This window comes from Fistularia commersonii, chromosome 25 (genome assembly GCF_037954325.1).
Source record: "Fistularia commersonii isolate RoL2024-O1a breed Wild chromosome 25, RoL_Fcom_v1.0, whole genome shotgun sequence".
Taxonomy (NCBI): Eukaryota; Metazoa; Chordata; class Actinopteri; order Syngnathiformes; family Fistulariidae; genus Fistularia; species Fistularia commersonii.
Window position 1 is genome coordinate 8,220,708 of NC_141308.1, and position 15,935 is coordinate 8,236,642.

The following is a 15,935-nucleotide window of genomic DNA, read 5'->3' on the forward strand; positions in this document are numbered from 1 at the left end:
GTTGGAGCCTACTGTTTTAGACGCGGATAAAAACCGAACAGAGCATGCGTAAACATCTAGAACTGCAGTTACGTTTTCCATGAATAAGCTGGATAAAGTTTAAAAATATATATGTGTGTAAATAGTGCGTTTTCCCCATTTGATCCCACTTCGTTGAAAGGTCAATCTTTTTTTATGTTGTGACCGGAAGGGGCGGTTGCAGACTTTCCATTCCGTTGTGGAAAAAGGCTTTTATTGTGAAACATAGCGGAAGTTGACTTTTAAGGGACTCGCTCACTGCTTGTGAGCGAGTCCGACGGAGCATGCGCAGTCCGAGCCAAAGACGTACTCGATAATGCCGCTTGTGAATCCTGTCAGTCGATAACAATAATAAAAAAAATCCGTGATATAAAATATAAAAGGAGTGATTTTTGGGTCAATGCATCACAAGCAATAAATAATTTATATATTGTTACGGTATATCCGGAAACAATTGTAATCAGTAATTGTAATAGATGGATAATGAAAAAACAAGTTTCCTTTCCAAAGATGTGACGCCATCTAAGTCATAAATTTGATTTTTTCGGTTAATCCTCGTGTAAGTATGTGGAAAGTAGAACAGTGATAGCTGTTAGACTGACAAACAGACAGGGTGATAGATAGAGAGACACATAGATAGATAGATTCGATCAACTCCCACAGTTTTAAAACAAGCTCATAATAACGATTTAAGAACTGCGGTAACTTCTTAACAATAGCGGTCCTCACTATGTATTCTGGCCCTTTAAGAAACTATGCGCGCTCCCGTGGAATCAATGCCCCTCTTGCTGTCCTCTTTCTGTCATAAAACCAACCGCAGCTGTATCTGCGGCTGTTTTTGATTTAACCACCTAATACAAAGTAAGGCGACAGGGGGGAGCGTTTTTTGTTTTGTTTTTTTGTCACACAAGCTCTGTGAACATCCACCTCTGGCCTCTTTTGCAAAGGGAAAGCACTGCGCATGCGCACCGAGCCCCCCCTTCTGCGCCTTAGTTATGTCGCTGTGCTTCAAAACCCAGAGGCTCCAGCGGAGCGCGTCACAAGGGAACCACAAACCGGCTGCAGACGCATCTTGTGCATTCTTAGTCGCTCGATCTGCGAAAGAGGCGAGCCGATCGCAAGCCAACATTTCCCCAATTACCCTTTTTTGCCGTAAGATGTTCTTCTTCAGTCAGGTCCACGTATTGAGATGAGCTATTTTTGTGATGGCGAAGGGTCTGTTTCCACGGGCCTGGGTGAAAAAGTCCTTCTACTTCCAGGTAATAACACTGGCCGAAAATGCCACAGGCATAATGGAATAACCGTCAGGCTTTCTTGTCGTATGACTAGTTTGCCAGGTTGTATATAACAAAGTGTTTGTATGTGTGTGTGTGTGGGGGGGGGGGGGGGGGGGGTGACAGCTGGCAGTTAATTCATCTCATCAGGGGACCGGATGGCATCTTTCATAAAATACCTGCAGATTGATGCCCAGCTATTCCTTTGACTGGCCTACTGATGCCAGTGTTGCAGGTCTGTGTGTGTGTGTGATGCCAGGTTGCATTAGCCAGACAGTGGTTTTCCATCTGATTCCCTCAGATGTCTTCTCCGCACATATGATTTATAGTCTTGCACTCCCGGTCCACCTCCCAAGAGTGCCAGTAATTCTGTTGGTGGGATTACACAGACTGAACCCTCTGAATGGGATGCCGGTGGCCTGCTGCCAGCAGCTGCTCCAACATCGCTTAAAGAGCTTATGCAATCGTGTGAATAACTGGCTGCATTTGCCTCAGGGAAGAGTCACTTGTTTCTGTATTACTAGCCTACAGTAGAGAGAAGTCAGATCATCAAGCCTCGTCGGACACAGCTTGGGGCTTAAGTTGAATCGCTTCCTCCTTGTGGACGTTCTATCATTCAAGAAAGCTGTCACGGTCACCCTGCCCTGACCTCTCAACTCCTTTTGCTAATTACAACAAAAAAATGTAATTTTATTCACTAGATGTGTTTCCACTTAAACTGGATTTCATTGGTTGGTGTACAGAAAGCACTGGCAGGAAAAAGTTAGAAAGGTCCACCTTACAATTCATTCAGGTAAGCCAACAATGGGTACCTGGATGTTTGTTTGTTTTCTTCTTTTTGCACAAAGTTCTCTAAATTACCATGGTTACAGCGGAGTGGCCGAGGTATTACAGTTATTACAATAATAATAACTTCAATTTATCCATTAATTGAACTGACTTCTGACTGCATGAGCATTGCAGCTGCACGAGAAATACAAGTGAAGGGGCTTTTCATCCACACGTTTCATACTCTCTTTCATGCTGCAATGGTCACTTGTCGGTTCATCCTGTGTTCAGATGTATTACTGTACTTAAGATGAATTTAACATGCATTACTGGATTTGTGGTGTAGCATTGCAGTGTTGTATGTAATGAAACTGTAAAAATATCTCTCTATCTCTCTATCTATCTATCTATCTATCTATCTATCTATCTATCTATCTAGAATATTGTGATAAAGTTCTTTATCCTCTGTAATGCAATTACAAAAACAAAAATGTCATACATTCTGGATTCATTACAAATCAACTGAAATATTGCAAGCCTTTCATTATTTTAATATTGCTGATTATGGCTTACATCTAAAGAAAACGCAAAAATCCTATCTCAAAATATTAGAATATTATAAAAAAGTAATTTGTGTTTTTTTAATTGCATAACAGAAGATAAAGAACTTTATCACAATATTCTTATTTTCTGAGACGGTCCTATATATATTTAAACATCATGCATGCATGCATGCATTTTGCCATAACAAAAAAAAAATCATCTTAAATTCGATGAAAGCAGTTAGTGCCATTCTAAGTGGAAAAAGTTTCTCGAATGTGTAAAAAAAAAGACAATATTTATTTAATGTAAAATTGCCTTTGCGTTGTAGTAGCTTAGATACCTAATTGGAGATAGATTGATTGATTTTAGTGACTCCACTGCCTATCTTGAGGGCATGCCTTTGCTAATAAAGTGCTTGTGTTTCACTAAAGGTGTCCCCAATATTAGCCTTGTAATGTTCAAACTGAAACAAGTTCTGTCAGTTTTCATAGAGGAGGGTAGGTTTGTTAGAGTGATGGTTGACTATCGGTTGCCATACGCAACACCATTCCCCAGACAGAACGACAGTGAAAGCACCGTGAGGGTTAATGCCAAGTAACTGAATATAGCCGCCAACAGCTGGTAACCCTGCAATTTGCATGGCACGTTTTGTGCTGCAGAGCTTTGCATATTTCTTGGGAAAGTTTCACTGTATGAGAAGCTTTTCCTTCAGTATCTTGGCTACAGCAGCATATGATTACAATATTCTCTTCAGTGCATTCTCATCAGGTCGGGTATAGATTCGTGATTATTAGTCAAGCATTTCAACAGTTTTTTTCACCAACACCAGATTCTTTAGACCCGTCCCATGAAACACCAACTGAAATGAAGTCCTGAGTCCAAAAGAAGAAGAGAAAGCGCAAAAAAAAACCCCAGGGGAAGTAGATAAAGGATTAACCTTTGTGTATACAGACGTGCTGAAACTCACAGACAGCCACACACTCATTACCCAAGTCACTGGCCAGTGATCCCATCATTTTCTCATGTATTCGGCATCTCCGGCCTCAAAAAACATCTTTCCCTATTTATCTGTTAGTTGTTGACACGCACATTCCCCTTTACACAGCACCTGTGTTTGTGGCAGAGGAGCTTGATCTGATATGAGTGCTGAGTTGTTTTTTAGACCACTAATTGGCATGCACACACATACACTCACACACACACGCACAGACACACACACACACACACCCACACACTCTCCTGGGGCCTCCCACTATCCATTCATCTCAGGACTCAGATCACATAGCATTCAAAAACCAGGCAGTTGTGCTCATGAGAGACCTTTGGTGTGCTGACCTGAGATTGCTGTTGAAGGCCGATTAAAAAAAAAAAAGCAAGGCATGCGGGGAAATTAGTGTTTTCCTGTACAATCTTTTGCTATTTATGGATGTCTGCACTGCTCAGTGTTGCGTACTTAACATGCACAAACTTCAAGCAGAAAAGCTTATTAAGATTTTATTCATCGAAATCCCAAATTAAGTTCTGCCCGGGTCGAGTACGGTCGTAAAAATGAGTAAAAAGTCCAAGCTGATGACACGAATTGGAATGATTTGTTTTCAAATGTGGTAGCAACTCCAAATACCAAGGTCCTCCAACCAGACCCGAGCTGTGTACACAATCGCAGCGCATCCATGATAAATAGATGGCTCGGCCCTGGCCTCACCGGCTGCATATTGTGTTGGGATTTGGCAACAGTGCTGAAGTTGAACGGAGAACCTCATCTTGATGCCAAAATACACACCATAAGCTTCTCCTGCCATGTGATCAGAGAGAGAATCAAAATCACTTTAGCCCCCAACCCTCAGCCCCCGTGCATGAAAAGAATCTCAGTTTTGTGACAGTGAAAGTTGGACTACTTTTGTCATAACATACTAATCAAATTCAAATGTAATCACATTTTCCTCACTCCGATGCCCAACTGTCATCTTCAATACACACTGTTTAGATGGATGGAACTTCAAATGAATTTCTTTGCTGGACGTGTTTAAGGTCTGATCTTATTTGATTCACTTAAAAGTTATCGTCTCATATGAGATGCGGTTATGTTATCCAGTGTCAATTTGTGTTTAATGTTCGTGGTGGTTCCCAAAGTTTTTATGTTACATTTCGTTGGATTTTAATGGTTTGACGGCTCACTGAGAGACGACAAATATTTTTCAAGGACTGGCCAGACGCCATGAAACTCCAGCTGTTCAGTGGCTTTGGTTGCAAAACTCCCATCTTTTTTTTTTGTAATCTTCCTCTGATGGTTTGGATATTATTTTTAAGTTTTTAAAATCAAATCTAGTATTTTAGCATGTAGTGCTCTAAACATTACAGTTGATTGTCTTTTTCTTTTTCAAAACATCTGACTCCAGATAATAATTATTAAAATAAACTCAAAACTGCTCATTTCTCAAGCAAGGCCCCGTGCTGGAGTTTGCTTTGCTGCAAAGATCAAGATTTGACTAAGATAAATATTTTCCAATAATCTGCCTAAATTATTGGCATTTTCCTTTAAAAAACTTCTGTTAACCATTATCTGATTTTGATTGAAATTTTATTCATTTTAAAATTATTATTCTAATATTTATAAATGTACTTATTGTTTCTATTATAAATCTTGTACCACTCCTTACATGCATCGTTCCACTCTTGGACACAATTACTTTTCATCATTTTAATTTATCTTATTCATTCAGTCTCTTAATGGAAATTACTTCTTAAAATAATGGTTGAATTCATTAAGTCATCAATGGGTACTAAAAGACTTTTCCAAAGCATATCAAATTGTTTGACCGTGTGGCTTCAGTGTGTTTTTTAAACCACAAAATACAGAATCTACTGTGATTTCATTAATGAAAAGCGTAGCAGCGGAAAGTGTGGAAAAGGGGTGAAGAGACGGGTTCAAGCTGGTTGGAATGGGTGGAGAAAAGTGTCAGGGTTACTATACGATAGAAGACTATCAGCCAGAATGAAAGGAAAGGTGTACAAGACAGTGGTGAGATCAGCAATGCTGTATGGACTAGAAACAGTTACAATGACCAAAAGGCAGGAGGCAGAGCTAGGGGTCACGAAGTTGAAGATGTTGAGGTTCCCTTTGGGAGTGACCAGGATGGATAGGATCAGGAATGAGTCTTATCAGAGGAACAACACATGTTAGATGTTTTGGAGAGAAGGTCAGAGAAGCCAGGCTGAGATGGTTCGGCCATGTAAAGAGGAGGGATAGTGAATATATTGGTAGACGGATGCTGGAATTGGAGCTGCCAGTCAGGAGGTCTTGAGGAAAACCAAAGACAAGATATATGGACGTAGTGAGAGAGGATATGAAGGTAGTTGGTGTGAGAGATACAAGGACTAGGGTAAGATGGAGAAGGTTGATTCACTGTGGTGACGCCTGAAGGGAAAAGCCGAAAAGGAGAAGAAGTAGTACTTTAAATAAATGAACACTGACTAACAGTGAATAGACTAAAATAAACATTGCATGAATATTAGTCGTGCTGTGCTGGCCTGCCCAGAGCTTCTGCTCTCTAGTTTTCCTTTAAATCACTGGATTTTCACCTGCAGCATAGACTAAGTTTCCTCTTTCAGACAGATTCAAGTGTGTTTATCACTTTGCCACGTCTTATGACTTGTCAGAAATAAACTCCTGACTACATTAACTTGCACGGTAACAACAGGACGCCTGTCCGAGGCCCGTCTTGTAAGACACGTGATGTTTCCTCGGATCGTCTGATTTGATCTTCGGACACGCTACAGCCCGAGTGGCGTGATCCGCTTGAACCGCTGGATTAACACCTCTTTTCCAGATTAATGCGCTTCTGTTATGAACGCCTAATCAGCAGACTGGCCCCTCTGTTTGGGGACACCCTTGTGCTGTCACCATGGCAACCTATTATGCGATCGGTGCTGATTAAGGACTACTAATTTGTAGCTTGACACCATTTTGGTGCCTCCGTGTCATATTAAATACGCTCTGGACACACGGTGGGATTATAGCATGATGAAATTATAAAAGCTCCTCCTGACGTTTGTTTATCAAGAGCTGCGACTAAAAAGCGGGAACTTTGCCAGGATCTGATCCATCATCTGTTTGTGTTTCTGCTTGTCCTTGGCAGGCTCGGATCTCCTTTGTTCGGGTGAAGTATCTGTTCCTTACATGGCTGACGGTACTGGTGGGGAGCTGGGTGCTCTATGTGCAGTACTCCGCTTACACAGAGCTATGCAGAGGTCACCAGTGCAAAAACGCCATTGTGAGTTATTGATCTGTTTGTGTGTCGAGACCGCATAGCTCGGCTTAAATTGATTTTTGAAACAGCCTCGGAGTCACTACGACATGATGAATAAAGTTGCAAAACATAAAGATCGGTCTGACCTCTCTCTCTCTTGTTCTCTCAGTGTGATAAATACAGAAGAGGAATCATCGATGGCTCTGCCTGCAGCAGCCTGTGTGACAAAGAAACTCTATACCTGAGAAGGTGTCTGTCGACGCTGCCGAACAATCTGGTGAGCAAAAAGGAAAAAAAAAAAAAAAAGTCTGTTTCAGTGAAATTGTCCCAAATTTTCACACAACTTGATTCAATTGACGCTGGAATCAAACCTGCCTCTTCACAAATGCTACTTTTGAGAATGTCTGGGATCGTCCCAAAAATAACAAGTGTGTCCGCCAGGTGTATACAGGAAGCTGGGGAGATCACGATGGGATCATTCGCTGCAAGCTGGGGGAGGTTGCCCACTACGAGCTGGGCGAGGAGCCCGAGCCACGAAAAGAGGCCCCCGCGTTCGACAAGCCCACCAGAGGCACGTCGGTGGAAAAGTTCAAGGAGATGGTCCACGATCACCTCAAGGTAGGCAGACGGGATCTGTTCGAGGGGTTTCAAGGTGTCACTTTTGTTCCCTCTAACCTCCGGCGTCTCTGACCGCCAGTCCAAGCTGGGAGAGCAGGCGAACCTCGCCGGGCTGGTAAGCCAGATCCTGACTGTCGCCGACGGCAACAGAGACGGACGGGTTTCCTTGCCAGAGGCCCGTTCCACCTGGGCTCTCCTTCAGATGGACGAGGTACACTAATAGCCAGGGAAAAGAAACTACTGTACATCACAACTCAGGAGGTTTGATGAATCAGCTACTCTTCTTTGATATTAATAGAACATAAAATAATGCAATACATTGAGCACCTAAGAATTGACAGCAAAATATACAGTATATATTAAAGCATTAAATGTAGAGATACCAATTTAAAATGAGTGGTGTTGGATTAACTGTATAGCTCTGATAGTGGCTTGCATCGGACATGAAGGCTAAATGTTGAAGGCTGGCCCGCGTGGTCTCATCCGACAGAAATGCCTGTCACATTATTGTGAAAAAACACACAAAAGGCGCATTCTTTTTTGAATTCTGTAGATTCTGTTAATCTCAAGATGAGAAACAAAACACTAATTGTGACATCACTTCCTGTCTGTGACTGGCGCGCTGTTCTTTCAGGGGAAATAAGCCCCATTGCATCACACCCGAAACTCCCAACTGCACAGCGGAGGCTCCCTGCAGGGTCATGACTGCAGAAGTTCATAATGTGGGTCGTAAAGAGGTTAAACCAAGGATTAAGGTTTTGCTGCAGGACAGGATGTGTGGTAAAATAGTGTTAAAAACTTCATTGACACTCGAGCCGCATTTAAATGTTATCACCTCTTCTTCTCGATAGCAAAAACTGCACCGGATCTTGCACACACTTTAAGTGATACAGAAAGACATTTCAGCTCAGTGGACCGAAAAATAAGCCTAGATGTCAGGAAGATGTATAAAAATGGTGAGCTAACATCAGAACTGAAAGCTCCCGATGATCGGCCATGATCACGATGATGTAAAACTAGATATCAATGTTTTAACATCGACGACCATCTGGTGGGAATTATTTAACATCAGCTAACACATACAGATAGATATATGTGAGAGAGGTCAATAAAATCCATTTTTACAATTAATCTAAAGGGTCACATCTTGAGTCGTGTGCAGGAATACATTTACAGATTTCGATTGTTGTTAAAGGTGCTGCTGGGCCTGCTGCTGCAGGATCGTGGCCACACTCCTCGTCTCCTTGGATACTGCGGGGACCTCTATATGACGGAGCGCGTCCCCTACGGGCCCCTGTATGGTCTGCCTCTGCCCTGGCCGCTTGTATCCTGGGTGCCAGGCGGGCTGCAGCGCACTATAGATCAGTGGTTCACCCCTTCCTGGCCTCGAAAAGCTAAGATCTCCATGGGCCTGCTGGAGCTGGTGGAGGACATCTTCCACGGCACCTACGGCAGCTTTCTGATCTGTGACCTGGCGGCGGAGCACTTCGGTTACACCAACGGCTACGAGCTCCGACTCACCAACACCGGGGCTTTGGTCCCCGAGGACCAGTTCAGACGCAACATGCGAGCGCTCAAGTGCGAGACAGACGCTGACTGCGTCTACGGCGCCGACTGCCAGACGTCCTGCGACATGTCTCAGAAACGGTGCCGGGAGGAGCCCATCCAGCCAAATTTGGCCAAAGCCTGCAGAACGCTGAAGGACTACCTCCTGCGTGGGGCGCCGTCGGGCATGAGAGAGGAGCTGGAGAGGCAGTTATACGCCTGCATGGCTCTCAAAGGTAATGCAGGACAGATGAACATGGAGCATTCTCTTATCCTCAACAACCTTAAAGCTCTTCTGTGGAGACAGATCTCGCACACTAAGGATTCCTGATGGGAACATCTCTGAAACATAAACTGCTCCTCAGCTGGAGCCCAGTGATAACAATGCTGTGATCCAGACGGAAAAGAAGAAAAGTATGGAATTAAGCTGTTTTTGATCATCCCTTAACAATTTGGAATGGAAAGACCAAGTGAGAGTTCCTCCTGCATCCTATCTTGGGTTTCCTGAGGGGTAGAGGCATCTGACAAACAAATCAGACGGTTTGAAGTAATGCCGAGTGTGCATGTTTCCGTCAGTGACACTTAAAAAAAAAAACTTCTTTCAGTGTTTGTCTTGTTCATCACCATGAAATGTGACCGAGTTGCTGCTGGAAAATGGACTTTAGCCTAGTTGCTGTTTGGAGGCTCAAAATCCTGCTGTTAACATTGTGTTACACAATCAAATGTGTAATTATGTTACAATAACCTAAGCGCTGAAAGCTGAAGTATTTTTTGAAATTAAATTAATCCTTTTATTTTAATAGTATCAATTGATGAAGTGCTCCAACACACTGTCCCGATCTAAAGTGATGTATTGGTTTGATCAAACTCTCCTTCCTAAACTAAAAAGGTATTCACTAAAATGTCAGAGCTGAAACTGGGAGTTAAAGGGGGGGGGGGGTCTTTTGTTTTTAAAAGATGGTTAAAAATTAGCTCGAGCACAAAGTCCTGCATTGTATCAGCTCTTAATGAAATTGCAACATTTCCACAATGTTTTTTTTTTTAACTTAAATCACAAATCCTGCATCAAAACGGGTGAGCAGATTTCACATTCCCACTGAAGTGTTGCTGAGGAAGCGGTTGACGGATGAAAGGAAAACAAACAAACCGGAAGCTCGGACATGAAATACTCGTCAATCACGTATGCTTGGTAGGAAAAAATCTCTAAACTTCAGCAGTACCAAACATCTTTAAGGGGTTTTTGAACAGCCTGCTATTGCTGTTCGGGGAGGGGGCTTATTCACAGGAATGCCATAAATACTTTCACTCAGAACAAACATTCTGGTGTTAAAATGATGTGAATGAGAGATGTGAATTTTAAAAAAACATTTTTAAATGATGAAATTAGATTTATTAAATTAAGAAAAGTGGTATCAAAGTACTAAAGAATTTTTAGAATTTAACCAGATTATCCAAAGTTTTATGTAACTAAAAATGAAAGAGTATACATATATATACACATATGCACACACACACACACACAAACAAAAAGGCACAGTTTTTTATGAATGTAACAATTTTCTTGAATAATCAAAGGTATGTATTTAGAAGTCCGTGTGTATTTCCCAAGTTTTGGAACACATGTTTGAAGAGGTTAAATGTGTTATTTTACTGAGGAAAAAGCTCCAGACCTTTCCTTTCATCTGTCGACCTCTATTGTAGTCTGGTCAGACCTTTAAATTCTGATGTGATCGTTTTTTTTTTGACAGTGGCTTTTCCTCAGGTGGGTCACCTTGTGTGCCGTCTCTCGTCATGGCGTTTCACATTCCCTGCTCGTAATCCCAGCAACTTCGCCAACACTACATCACTGAAATGAAGAGAAAACGTCGGCGTGTATTTATATTGTGAATGTTTCGTATTTGTTATTCACCATGGAGACGTACTGTATCACGGTAGCTTTCGGTTTTCGCCTTTCACAGTGCCATAGAGAACATGCAGATGTCACCTATTGAATGTTGAGCTCTGAGATGAATCTTGTGGTCACATCTGAACACTGTACATAAGATACCATGAAGTAGTTGTGACTTGAGTCGACCAGCAGACACATTTCAAGTGTGCAATCTGGAAAACAAGAGTGGGCTCGTGGTCAGTACTGCTGTTTTGATTGAAGATTTTGTAGAAGTGTTTACTTATTGAAGAAAAACCAGCATGATTTTGCACAATTAAAACAACATACCACTCCAGTGCGTAGTGTCATTTTTCTCTCATGTGGTTTTTGCTGTGAAGATCTTCAAGCCTTTTCTAGGAAGTGCCTGACAGCCTTGACCCCCCTCCCTTTCCAGTTGTGGCAGAAGATACGTTGGCTTGGACTGACTGACATAGTGCATTGTGTAATAATACTGAAAGAAATTAACTGGAAAGTGCAAAGTCAAAAAAAAAAAAAAATCCAGCCATTTAAGTTCCTGATTTGTGTTGTCAAAAAGCCTAGCCGTTCAACACGCTGCCATATCGAGTTATCATCAAGAGAGAACACTTAGGTTTTTGGAATTTGAACACTAAATTTAGACTTCCTTGCGGAAAGTTGTTAATCCTCTCCATTTCCCCCCATCATGGATGAACCTTGAGCAGTGGGCAGCCGGTTTCAGAAATAGACCTTATTTCAATGTTCAAAACAAAAATTATCATTCGGACTTTGCTCCAACACATGCATATGATCCCACCACAGATTGACAGACACAAAGCTATTGTTTGCATAAAATTTATTAATCTTTGATGTGTGTTGGATCTCAGAGACCTCGCCCCTAACCCTCTCCTTCTTCTTGTTCTTGTGCTCGTAAGAAGCTGGCCTTTTTCTGCGCGACACGGTCCTTCCTCTGTGCAAGCGATAACTTGGCGCGGTTCCATCTGCAGGGGAAAAAAAAAAAAAAGCAGCATTAAAATTCAGCATGACTGCAGAGTGGAGACATTTGCCTGCTGTGCAATGGGACTTTCCCAGTTTGGCCACTCAGACAGGGGGACGCATTGAAAGAGGGGCCCTGTGATGCACGCTAATAAAAGGGGCTCTAACACACAGCCGAAGACCAGCATGATGTCTGGTGTCATGTTTCACCGAAAAAAAAAAAAAAGGATAATTAAGAAATGAAAGATCAAGAACCCACCTCTTCTTTTGGACATCTCTTTTGGGTTTCTTTTCATGGATTGGGTTCTGTCTGATTGCGGCATGTGCTTTTTTGTACATTTCTTCAACCTAAATAAAAACAAAAAAAGATTTCTCTTATCAAATGCAGGCATGACACTTTACAGACATGTACTTGAACACCAGTCTGTTTCGCCCCTCTCAGCCCCGTCTTGAAAGGACAGTAAGCATCAGCCAATGCAAATGAAGGACCAACTACATTTTGCTCAGCGTACTTTGGATCATCATCGAGGGGCGAAAAAGCAGGAAATGATTGAGTTGCTAACTGTTGTATATGCGCTGATTCTACAGGCTGTGGTGACACACAGCAGAACCCCATGTGCAACTGAAGGTCCACTCAGTTTGTGACCAAGACCCTTTAGATTATCTGATTAAATGATAAATGGTTCAATGTTGAGGTACAACGCCCCCTGGTGGATGGCTTTTCAAACACTCCTGTGCCTTCTGTGCGGGAATTTCTTATAACGCCATTGCTGATGTCAGATGCATACTTCTTAGTCATTCTGTACTGGTGTAATTTACCACATAATTTTAAAATCAAAATACAGACAGTTTTCATACACTGTCATCGACAAGAGATGAGAAGATTGGGAGATCTCTAACGAGTATAAAGACAGGATAAGAATTGCGGTTGGAACTATAATGACAAATCTCCTCGAACATACCGCATCTGGCGTAACACCATTCTTGATGAAGCGTGAAAACTGTTTCTTGTAGGTTTCCTCGTCCTCCTCCATCAGGTAAGACATGTAGTCGGCCACATTCATGCCCATGATGTGTTTCCGGTGAACCTCTGCATTGAACTCTTTGCTCTCAGTGTCGTAACCAGGGAAGCGTTTTAGACTAGAAACAAGATGTAGCAAAGATGACATTGCGATTTAGTCCGGAAGACAAAAACTGGTCAAACAGGCAAACTTTTTAACCAAATCAAGAACTATGGTTTGGTTCGTCTCACTTCTCTCAGCCCCGTCTTGAAAGGACAGTAAACATCACCTACTGCAAATGAAGGACCAACTACATTTTGCTCAGCGTGCTTTTTATCATCATCAAGAAGAGGAGAACCGGCAAGAATGAATGTCGTGGCAAATGTGGGATTATGGAACCCAGTCAGTTGTCCATCAACTCTTTAAAAGATATTTTACCCTCCAGCTGTTTCTCCATACTGACCTGTGAGGAATGGCCAAGCCTCCGTCAACTGCTCCCTTTAGCGCTCCGAACACTTTGTTCCCTGTGGTGGTTCTGGCCAGGCCAGCATCCAGGTAGCAGGTGAAGGCGCCTGGCTTGCCGTCCACGTTCTCCACATTGAACTCGTCACCCGTGACCTCAACTTGGCCCTCGTACACGTGGTCCATGCCAAACTTGTGCAGCAGCTGAGAAAAGGACAAGGACATGCACATTTCAAACTTGTCAAATGACGATATTGGGTTTGACAGACAACAGCCAAATATCAGGAACTGTAACAGAAGCTGTACAGATTTTCCAAATATGTGTTTGTACTTTCTGACATCCATGGTGGTACTAATGATATTCCTAGTCTGCCATCCTTCATCCTAGGTAGACAGAAAAGGGACACGTCCCTAAACATTGGCATGTACCGATCTTTACAATTACAAAATACAGCGATACGCAAACAGGACTACACGCCCATGAAGTTCAGCTTGAAAGGTTCCTGATTCTCTTGAACCTTCTTACCCTGCGCGCCAGCAGCAGCCCGGTGCAGTAGGCCGCGGCGTAGTTGGTCAGGCCCACGGTGATGCCATACTTGGGCAGCTCATGAGAATAGGCGGCACAGACAATCTGGTCCCCTTCGATCTTTGCATAGGCAATCTGGGGAGAAGGAGCCAAGCTGTCAGGTCTTGCCTGGTAACCATTAAGAATTTCGCTCAGTCCTCTTTGCTCACTGACCTGGCAGCAGATGTCCCTGTTGGAGAACCTGACGATCATTCGGTACTTGGGCGTGTTGTACTTGTTCTTGTCCTGCACCACCAGCCGCTTGCGGGCGAAGAAGTCAGTTTTGCCCTCTGTCCACAGAGAACAATTTTGAAAGTGTTAAGGAAAGAAAATCAAACTTTCCGACATCATGGAAGTGCAGTACCGCCACTCCTTAGGTCACCTACCCCTCCTTCTTCGGAATTTGACCTCGTACCTCTTGAAGTACGCCTTATTTTTCACCACTTTGACAAAACCCTGAGAAGATAACGTCTGATTGTAAATCAAAGGCTGGAATCAAACCGCTCACCCTCTATGATGCTAACACAAAAAACGTCGATTGTTACAGTCTTGGAAATGATATGTAGATAGTTTTGAGAGCATTTTTTGCTTTTGTGATACAGTATTATTGTGTTCCGAAAAGTTTCATCAGCCATTGAAGCGCCACGCTGGAGCAAAAAAGGCTAGCCGGCCCGGTACCCCCAAAACATCGACCTCCATCCGCTCCTCTGACCGGTCAAAACGCTCGCCACTCATCATAAACCGCAGTAGACACACACGCTGAAATTAAACGGGGACTATTACGCTTTACTTTTCAACTCAACTCACCATCTTGACGGGGTTTTCACGCCTCTTAACGGGGACTCCGGTTACCCACCGGCGAATGCGGAAGTAAGAGTCGTCAGTCTTCTTTATATTCGTGTCAACTGTGGGAACAGCGCCCCCTGCTGGACGGGAGGACTCCGCCCGCAGTGCAATCAACAGGGGGCAGCAGCGGCCCGGAGGAGAGGTTACCTCTTGTCACATCAACCCAGAACAACATTTTATTGACATTTTAACATTTATTTAATTCATTTGATTTGATTTGCGTTCAAACTATATTTACTATTTCACAGATGGACACATAGATTTCATGCATGATGTTTTTCTTCTATCTTGTTTCATTCCGACTGGTTGCATTTGAGGGCTGTCAGTACGACGATGTAAATAATTCATTCAGAGGTAAACGACTTACCTTTAAAGAGTCACAAGCAAAACGGAAAAGTAGCAAAAAATTCTTATACAATTGATATTATTAGTTCAGTATTTTATTTGGAAAAGTTTCAGCATGTATCAAACCGAGTAATATTTGAAACCCCTGGAAATTTTGTGGCGGTGGTATTCAAAGCATTTAAGGTTGGCAAAAACTCAGGACCACCTCTTGGATTTACAGTTAGATTCAGTTATATCACAGGACAGACAATGTCTAATATTTTCAATTGGTATTGAACATTGATCTTGCAGGATGATGCAGGTTTAGATTTTGTCACAAGCAGTTTTATTGATTGTCTTCACTGCAATATAAAAAAAACTCATCTCAGTTCCAAGTATTCCAAGGGGCATGTTCTGATCATTATCTATAAATCGATTTGAAATATCAGCGGTTTAAAGAAACTAAATAGCTCCCTTCCGATAAGTGTGACTTCAAACACGTCAAAAAATAATACTCGAACCACCACATCCTGATTAGGCATCACAAATGCTAAGAAAATATAACGGGACATGTTGAACCAACAATAAGCTGCAACATAAATCAGAATGCTTACGCCATGAATTAGTTTCACACAAAGCATGAAGGGACAGGAAATACAATTGAAAATCATAAAGCTACTGGAAATGTTTGGAATAGGAGCAGTCAAGGGACCACATCAGGACCCTGTTGTTTTTGTGTGTGTGTGTGTGTGTGTGTGTGTGTGTGTGAGTTCACTGTGTGAGACTGTTCTGAAAAAATATTTAGTCATTGAAATGGTTTGTAATGACAACTTACACTGACCAGCA

The 15,935-nt window shown here is 42.5% G+C and overlaps 2 protein-coding genes across 3 annotated transcripts; one reads left to right on the plus strand and one right to left on the minus strand.

Annotated features, from left to right (window-relative positions):
* Window positions 1–1,012: 1,012 nt before the first annotated feature.
* Window positions 1,013–11,235, plus strand: dipk1aa (divergent protein kinase domain 1Aa). 2 transcript variants are annotated; one of them, XR_015108709.1, is made up of 7 exons: window positions 1,013–1,277; window positions 6,740–6,874; window positions 7,020–7,127; window positions 7,292–7,468; window positions 7,548–7,679; window positions 8,664–10,202; window positions 10,762–11,235. XR_015108709.1 is itself a non-coding variant. In XM_086172609.1 (6 exons), exons 1-6 carry the CDS (start codon window positions 1,224–1,226, stop codon window positions 9,342–9,344), a joined length of 1,287 nt encoding a protein of 428 aa, XP_086028735.1. In that variant the 5' UTR covers window positions 1,013–1,223; the 3' UTR covers window positions 9,345–11,235. The 2 variants fall into 2 exon arrangements, 1 of the variants encoding a protein (XP_086028735.1); XM_086172609.1 differs by having other exon boundaries at window positions 8,664–11,235.
* A 501-nt stretch (window positions 11,236–11,736) lies between these two features.
* Window positions 11,737–14,805, minus strand: rpl5a (ribosomal protein L5a). Its single transcript, XM_086172460.1, has 8 exons — window positions 14,727–14,805; window positions 14,306–14,375; window positions 14,094–14,209; window positions 13,881–14,015; window positions 13,356–13,558; window positions 12,854–13,031; window positions 12,151–12,239; window positions 11,737–11,896 (listed from the first exon to the last, which is right to left on the minus strand). The coding sequence occupies exons 1-8, from the start codon at window positions 14,727–14,729 to the stop codon at window positions 11,794–11,796; spliced, it is 897 nt and encodes a 298-aa protein (XP_086028586.1). The 5' UTR covers window positions 14,730–14,805; the 3' UTR covers window positions 11,737–11,793.
* Between the last annotated feature and the right edge of the window lie 1,130 nt (window positions 14,806–15,935).